Source organism: Charadrius vociferus, unplaced genomic scaffold (genome assembly GCF_000708025.1).
Source record: "Charadrius vociferus isolate BGI_N301 unplaced genomic scaffold, ASM70802v2 scaffold509, whole genome shotgun sequence".
Classification (NCBI taxonomy): Eukaryota; Metazoa; Chordata; class Aves; order Charadriiformes; family Charadriidae; genus Charadrius; species Charadrius vociferus.
The window spans coordinates 775574-783588 of NW_009650093.1; the positions used below are offsets into that span (position 1 = coordinate 775574).

Genomic DNA, 8015 nt, shown 5'->3' on the forward strand with positions numbered 1-8015 from the left:
TATACACACATACAGTATCACCTGCCTTATTCTATGTGCTCTCTAAACATTTGGGTTTTTTTTTAAACATCTGCTGATGGAGTTGCAGAAGAAGCTCATAAAAACAAGGAAGATGAAAGGAAAAGGAACACAGCTGCCAAGTTTTCCCCCCTGCGGATGCCATGTCTCAGTTAGCTATGAAATAAAACTTCACCTTTCTTAGCTGATACATCAACGAGTTCCTCCTGGAGGGACAACAGGCACAAACACTGCAGCAATGTAATCTGCTGTTTATCCTCAGTACGTGCGTGACTCTCCTCATCTCCCTGGAACCACCAAGAACTGACAAGGTTCCTAGGAGAATTCTGGCAGAAATGTTTTCAAAAACATCGCCTGTGATGCCAATGGCTGCTGCTGTGCGGGAAGCCAGCTGGTTGTGTTACATGAGGACAGGAGGACATGCAGGTGTGCACATACTTATTTCTACTCAGGCTATTTGTAATAAAGGCCATTCTGCAGAAGAGATGGTGATTGTCTTAAAGCTTCTAACGACTTAGCTTCGATGTAGTCTCTGCTGATGGTCCGAAAGAATTAAGCAGAATAAAAATGGAGGAAGACCTTGATTTCCACATTATGTTTTTACTCTAAGCACAAAGACTCTAGAAATACAGTTATATCACTAATTAAACAGGAACTGTTTTTTTGTTGTTTTTCTCCTTGTATTTCTTGAAAATGATTGAAATAAGAGTTCCCCCTGCTGGTAACTGGCTGAGTCATAAACAGACTTGGGGTTAGGACTCTGGAGCCAACAAAAAGTAGAAGAGAAGAAGATGGAACCTCTTCATAACTTCTCAGCCTGACCTTTATGTTTTGCACTTGCAGGGCTTTGTCTAAGGCACTTAATAAATTAACCTCCTACTCAACTGATTTCCCTTCCTCTTCTACTCAGAGAAAGAAAAGGAAGGAGCAAACCATGAGCGTTCCCTTTAGTACTCCTTGGCAAGTCAGCCCAAACTCAAACATTACACAGTGAGTGTTCCATCTTGGCTGCAAAGGGTGATGTTTTACACTTTACAAAAACTTTTCATTTTGGAAAATACGTCATTCTCATAAAATTAGCTTGCTTCCCCAGCTTGCTTACAGCTGGGGAAATAAAGACAGATCAAACACATGCAACTAAAAAGAACAAGGTAGTCTTTTTTATTTAACTAGGTTTGCACCCTTCTAATAAACTGGAGAATGTCTAGAAAGAAAAAGCAGAGGGGCAAACTAAGTCATAGCAGAACTGGCGAAGCCCAGACTGTTGGTAAAGGACCTGGGCACTGTGCTTTAATTCCTTGAAACCTCTAAACTGCCGAGAGGTTCATATGCTACCACAGAACACTTCCGTCTTTGAATAAGCAAAATGTAACTTGCCAGCTGTATTTAAAGATTCCTTTGCACAGCCACAGCCTAGATGTTACGCGGTATTGAGATAAACTAGCGAAGTTCTGTCAACACTTTGTACATTACTAATCTCTTACTTGAAGACAGAAAGCCTTTCCTGACACTTCACCAGAAATGCCAGCATTGTCTCTGAAGACACTTGCACTGTTTACACAAAAAGAACAAAGCCAAAAAACCTATTAATGATAATTATCCCTCTGTGAAAGGTGCCTTGAAGAGAAGCTACCATTTCTACTAGGAAAAAGTAACAGAGGATGAAAACTTTATTGGATCCTAGCCCAGTTCCTTTGGAGTTTACCTGTCTTTAAATAAAGAGACAGCTGAACTCAAGCAGGAACATACCCCAGAAGCCACCAGGCAGGCATCTCAAAGCCTGGTGACCAGTCTGTCACTGGGGAGAGGTATTACAGCAATCCTCCTGGCAGCTCAAAGCTGGGGACCTGTTTTGAGGCGGTGTTGTTAAAACTATCCAAGAAGAAAAGCCAGTGCTGATTTGACAATAGCTTCTTGAATTGCTTTTGTAGCCTCCTCTGGGATCTTGCAGTACGTGAGGTCTGGAGAGAAGACAGCAAGCTGTCCAAGGAAATCCGAAGGATTCAGACACAAGGTGGGTACAAGAGCTGCCTTTGTTTTAAGAAATTCTTATTGACTAAGAGTCGGAGGTGCAGCAAGAACCAAGCTGGAGCAATACCAGGAATAGGCTTTAGAGCTAAAGTGGGTCAAGGGAGCCTGCAGCAATCAGGAGAGAGAAAATCTCCTTTATTTTCTTTCTTCTTGGCAGACTGATCTTTAAATCTGTGCTCTGAATACAGACAAGTTGAAGATATTGGTAAAGACAGATCTCGGCTTAGCAAATAGACCCTAGGAAGCTCCCAGCTTCATTCTTTCTGCTGGTCCTCTCGGCTGCTGCAGCGTGGGGAAGGGGACAGACCTGTGGCTTTGAGCAAGAGTTCCCTTGCAACTATGTTGGCTTCTTTTCAATGGTTATGGAAAAAAAGAACAAAGTCTTTGGTTTTTGGTTGTTTGGGTTTTGTTGGTTTTTTTTATTTTTTAATTTTTTTTTTAAAGACACTGTCTCTCCTAGAGTTCAGGAAGAGCAGTCTTCCGAGCATGTACACAGAAGAGGCAATTTGGCTTGAGGTGCTGTAAATAAAAAGGAGATCGCCGACAGCAGACTGACAGCACAGTGGAGAAAGGCTGCTGCTATCTCACTCAATTTCGCATCATATACTTCCTCAGGAGCTTTAGTCAGTATAGAATTATTGCTAACACGCAGTTCTGCTTCTGTGGAATCAAAATGAGAGTGATTTCCCTTTGATTTGCAGCACGTGCTCTAGAAAAGAGCAGTGGTTCGTAACAGCAATGACTCAAATATTCTAAGCAGGTGACATGTTTGAACAGAAATTCCAAGATTATCACAAGGAAGTGGATGGTTGAAGGAGTAAGTGATTTATAATGCATTTTTCAGGTGTTTGTATTTGCACAGTGATGAGGAGCTGGGTCTATTCCTACATTAAATTACTAATTGAATAGAAGAGAAAACAAGTCTGCAAAACTAACAGAATTGAGAGCTCGCCTAGAATCTTTTTGCTGCTTTTGGTTGCTGAGTTTGAGAATTGGTTAAAATCTAAGATAGTGCAAAGAGATAGAGGAGTGCAAGTCCTATAAACACAAAGATAGTTTTATGATTAAATCACACAAAAGATAATTAATGCTTATCTCTGCCACAGTGTTCACGAACAGGTCATGCAATTTCTCTACTCCCTTTTATAAAATGGAAGTAGCATTCATTACCTTAGAGATAGTGGGAAGGATAACTGTCTTCAGGGAAGCCAGAATCTCCGCAGGGTAGCAGATGCCAGCACATGGTGTTCATCAGGCAGTATTCGTGGAGTTAAGTCACAGAAGCTTTTACTTCAGGATTCTCTACTACTGAGAACATGTTTGTTTGCTACTTATCACTTGACCTTTAAGACAATGTAAGTTAGCAAAGAGGTGAAGCTGACAGAGGAAAAACCCCTTTAATAGCCTCGGGTTTATATCTGCAAGAAACATGTTGTTTGAGTAGAACTGCAGGATAGTAAGACAGATTAAATGAAAACCAAATTTGATGCCAAAAAAGTTGTAAGAAACACTGGAGGTGTGGGGGAAGCAGGGGATAGAGAGACTTACAACAGCCGCTCAGGAAAGAGATCAAGATCCCATCTGGAGGGGCAAAAGGCCAAAGCCACAGAACAGATGGAGACCAAGTGACAGCTGGTAGAAACATGCTTTCATGTGTAAAGTTTGCTCTTCGGAGAATTTTGCTCTCCAACTCTGAAGGCATCATTATGATAATAACTCCTCCCCATACAACACTGGGGAGCTAGCCTGTGCGCAGGAGCGTGTGTTCGAAAGCTCACCGTGATGGCGGTTAATTAACAAGGGCCCTTTCAACATTTAGAAGCCGTTGTCACACAACCTTGGCATGGTTTTAGCAGCAGAGGGTCCTGTTCCTTCATCAGCAGGGGGGGTGAAAAGAATTAATTCGGGCCCTACTGGTTAAACAGGTTTCATGTAAACTTTTACATATGCCAAGAGTTGCTTCTGTTTTAGAAGGGCTCGGATGAAGGATATAATGCATCTCAATGTTTACACATATTATCTTAATGGCAGAACGTCCGACTGGCTGCTCTACCAACTCAGTTATGGTAAAATCATACAATCAATCAGAAGAGGGGGTTGTCTTCAACACAGGCATTTAATCCAGGGATCTTTCCAGGCTGCACCAAAGAACTAACATAATTCTAAGACTAGTCCTCTCCTTGGAGAGGGGTGTGCTGTTTCTGCCCAAGATCAGCCAACGATACTGAAATTAAAGTTCTGGAAAAGTGGCCATTGTCTCTTTTTCTTTAATAAAGATAAGAAGGTTTTTTTTCCTGTTAAGGCAAGAATTTCATCCTGCTGCTAGGATCTAGTAATGCAGCTTTGATTACAGAAAAAAAAAAAAAAAGCTTAATTACAGTTAAAACTAAAGTATTACACTTTTAAGACAATTTAGAATTAAAAAACTAAAACAAAAAAAAAATCCAAACACTCCCCTTCTGATTACCTATCCTGAGTCCAGTTTCATAACAGATTTTGAGGTACAAGACAATAAATTAAAAGTTCATTCCAACTGCTGAGATCAACCATTTCCTCAATGCGATGTCTTCTTTATTCCCTTTCCAAATTTGGCATCGAGTCCAAGGCCTGCAACGAGATGAAATAATCCATGTGCACAGAGAACTTCTTCACGTTCTTCAAACAAACATGACACAAGAACTTCGTGAAAAATCAACTTAACAGCACCAAGTTACTAATGGTCACTCGGAGGCAGTGACTTACCTGGTGTGGGGACAAAATAAAAGACCTAATAGATCTGCTAGAAGTTCCTCTTTTCCTGCGCTGGTGAGGCTACTAACGTGCTCTTCCAGCCAGAGTGTTCTAATATAATTAGATTTTTTTGACCAGCATCTTTTGTTAGCTCTCCCCTCACTGTACGTCACCTCAGTTGAAGTTAACAGGGCACAGACTGCAGGTCTTTGCTGCCCAGACTTACCCAAGAACACCAGGACGGTCCCCACCCACTGCATCGTACTGATGGGATTGGCAAATAGAATGACCGACGCTAAAATGGTGAAGAACTTGCGGGTTGTAGTGATGATGGAACAAGTCAAAGGCCCGAAGTATACCACAGTCATGAAAATAAAACTCTGTAAGAAACAAACAGACGCCTTTTGTCACTTTGACTGGAAAAAGTACAACACGGATCATATTTTCAGAGGAAAAGCCATTAAGCCAGAGCCTAAAGAACCTTATTTCAAATCCTGATTATTTGCATGCAAACTTAAACCAGTTTTACTCTGAAGGCAGCCTGTATAGACAGCAAGCAACAACCAAAGCAACGGAAAGTGAGGCAACGTTACTTTGGCGTCTCCCAACTGTGCAAACAAATCCCAGCAAAGACGGCAGAGCAAGGGAAGCGTGTTTACCTGACCCAGCGCGCTCGTCAGGCCAAACAGGAGAATATTGTAAATGATGCTGGGGTAGCGTTCCGTAAAACTCAAGAACTCCCAGAGCTCTCCGGTGAACAATATCCCTGGAAGAAAGATCGAGATGAAAAGTGTGAATTACGAGCCCAGAGGCAGCCCGAGTGGCTGCTGCCTACGCAGTATAATTTCAGTTTATGCTTATAACCCAACAGGAGCTACTAAAAGCAAAGACTAAATACCACACAGTGGAAAACAAAGAGAATAGGAGAAAAAGCCATCACCTTCATAGTTAATTAATGAAAGAAGCAAGCATTAACTGCAGATCCGATTCTGACAAAACAATCTCTAGCAATTAATTAGAAGCGCTAGTCCCTAATTGAAGCAGAAAGCTCTGCTGATACAGTTTGCTCCTCTCCGGCGCAAGAGCAGTTGGGGCTGGTGCAGAGCCGGGGGTCACCACGGGCGTGCAGCCACACTCGGCGTGAAGCGCTGTCCTCTGGTGGGCGTGAGGAGAGCTACACCGACCGACCCCGACTTCATAGACGAACAAAAAAAAAAAAAACAACAAACCAACCCCAAAACAAAACATAAAGTTCTTTGCAAAAAGCGTTCTAGGCCCTTTTTTGGAGCTTGACACAACGTCTCCTCCCGCAGGGTGTCCCAGGGCAGTCTCTGAGAGCGGTGGCTGTGTTTTTTTGCAGGGTGGTCCTTACCAGCCCCCAGGAACAAGGTGGACCATAGATTAACGTTCAGCATCATGTGATTGGAACCCGTCTGGTAGTGAGCTCTCATGTGGTCCTGCGATACACCAGTCAGCCCATCCAAGGTCAGCGACAGCAGCTACAAAAAGAAGAGACAGAGGTAAGAGACAACAAAGAAAACCTTCATTCTTCATTTCTTCTCTATGGGGAAAACCTTGAGCATTCTCCCCCTTTTTTAACACCCCAATCACCTATTAAATAGCGAGTATGTGGTGTCAAAACGTACGCTAAGAGGGATGCATGTGTACTCCTGCACTGATCTCACACCACAGCTTGAGAGCGCACCCCTCAACCCCAAGTGTCCTCCTGTGGAAGTGTTTCCACATCAGCTTCAGGGTACGCTTGAGGTACAAAGGACACGGCCTTATCTGAGTTGTAACCGCTTGTTCCAACTCACCCCTGCCGGGTTATTTGTGCGTTGGCAGCACTCACCAGAAGGAGCTCTCCATAGCCAAAGACGTGGTCATCGCTGCCAGCCCCCTTCTTAGGTTTGTACAGAAACAGGGCCACGCCTGCCACTATCAAGAGGACGCAGAGATACTTGGCCGGGGGATACTTCTTCCGCAGCAAAGTCACTCCTAAAAGCATGACTGTAAAAAACGCAACATCACAAACCGCTCCCAAAACCCTCTCATGGAATTTTAACTTGGCCCAACAGATAAAAAAAAAAAAAAAACACATTTGCTTTTCTGCGGCAGAGTGGACAGAAGGGGAGAGGCACTGTTTTGGCCGCTGAGGGCGTGGGAAATCCATACAAACATACAAGAAAAAATGGGAAATTTGCTTACCTGGAATGGGCTTACAAGATTTGCCGAGGACCTAGAAAGGAAAAATCCTGTTAACTACCTGCACACCATGACCTGTCCGCAACAAGAGACCACGGCAATACAAGGGTGACCACAGGGGATGAAACCACCCCGATACACCCCTCCAACAAAACACACTCAACACTTCAGAAAAAGACAGAGGACCCCACCACAGAGCAACTGCTGAATTAACGGTGAAGACTTCACAAACCATCTCAAGCCCTCCAATATTAGCACCAACTCCCAATTAGCAAATTCCCATAACTTCTAGGGATTGCTATTCCCTTTCTGGAACAGTCTGAGCTCTTTTAGCCCCCCTCTACCCTCCCAGCGCTGAGTGAAACCCAGCGATACAGCCCTGCAAACGCAGCTACAGAAAAATAAGCGTCAAAATTCCAGTTTTCCTCCATGTCATTTCACCAGCTGGCTCTTCTGCAGCACGAGCTGCCTCAGCATAGCACCGGTTTTTGGGGTACCCCAAGCGTTAGGGGGTGACAGAGCTCTAGGCTGTCCCCTGCCCCACCTGAGTCGGGTAGCTGACGAACTGCAGCGCCGAGTTGCTGGAGACCATCGCGCCCAGGTAGGAGAGCGAGCAGGCGGCGTAGAGCCAGCTCCGTGTGCGATCCGCTTTCACGGCATCGAAAAAATGGATCACTGGAAGGAAGACAAAGAGGAGGAAAGTCAGGAGAGCTGCGAACAGCCACCACCATCAGGAAGCACCTTAAGAAAGTGGGATCGAGTGCACCCTCAGCAAGTTTGCTGATGACACCAAGCTGTGTGGAGCGATGGACGCGCGGGAGGGATGCCATCCAGAGGGACCTGGACAGGCTCGAGAGGTGGGCCCTTGCGAACTTCATGAAGTTCAACAAGGCCAAGTGCAAGGTGCTACACGTTGGTTGGGGCAAACCCAAGCACAAGTCCAGGCTGGGTGGAGAATGGATTGAAAGCAGCCCTGAGGAGAAGGACTTGGGGGTGTTGGTGGATGAGAAGCTAAACACGAGCCAGCAATA

At 44.4% G+C, this 8015-nt stretch overlaps 1 protein-coding gene across 1 annotated transcript in view; it reads right to left on the reverse strand.

The window, feature by feature from the left end:
* Nucleotides 1-4149: 4149 nt before the first annotated feature.
* SLC35B1 (solute carrier family 35, member B1) overlaps nucleotides 4150-8015 on the reverse strand; it is a 16403-nt gene continuing 12537 nt past the window's right edge. Inside the window, exons 3-9 of the mRNA XM_009892218.1 lie at nucleotides 7529-7659; nucleotides 6988-7018; nucleotides 6632-6789; nucleotides 6152-6278; nucleotides 5439-5545; nucleotides 5006-5159; nucleotides 4150-4656 (exon numbers count right to left, since the gene is read on the reverse strand). Of these exons, the coding sequence (XP_009890520.1) occupies nucleotides 4604-4656; nucleotides 5006-5159; nucleotides 5439-5545; nucleotides 6152-6278; nucleotides 6632-6789; nucleotides 6988-7018; nucleotides 7529-7659 (761 nt within the window). The 3' untranslated portion in view covers nucleotides 4150-4603. The remainder of the gene's footprint in view (nucleotides 4657-5005; nucleotides 5160-5438; nucleotides 5546-6151; nucleotides 6279-6631; nucleotides 6790-6987; nucleotides 7019-7528; nucleotides 7660-8015) is intronic.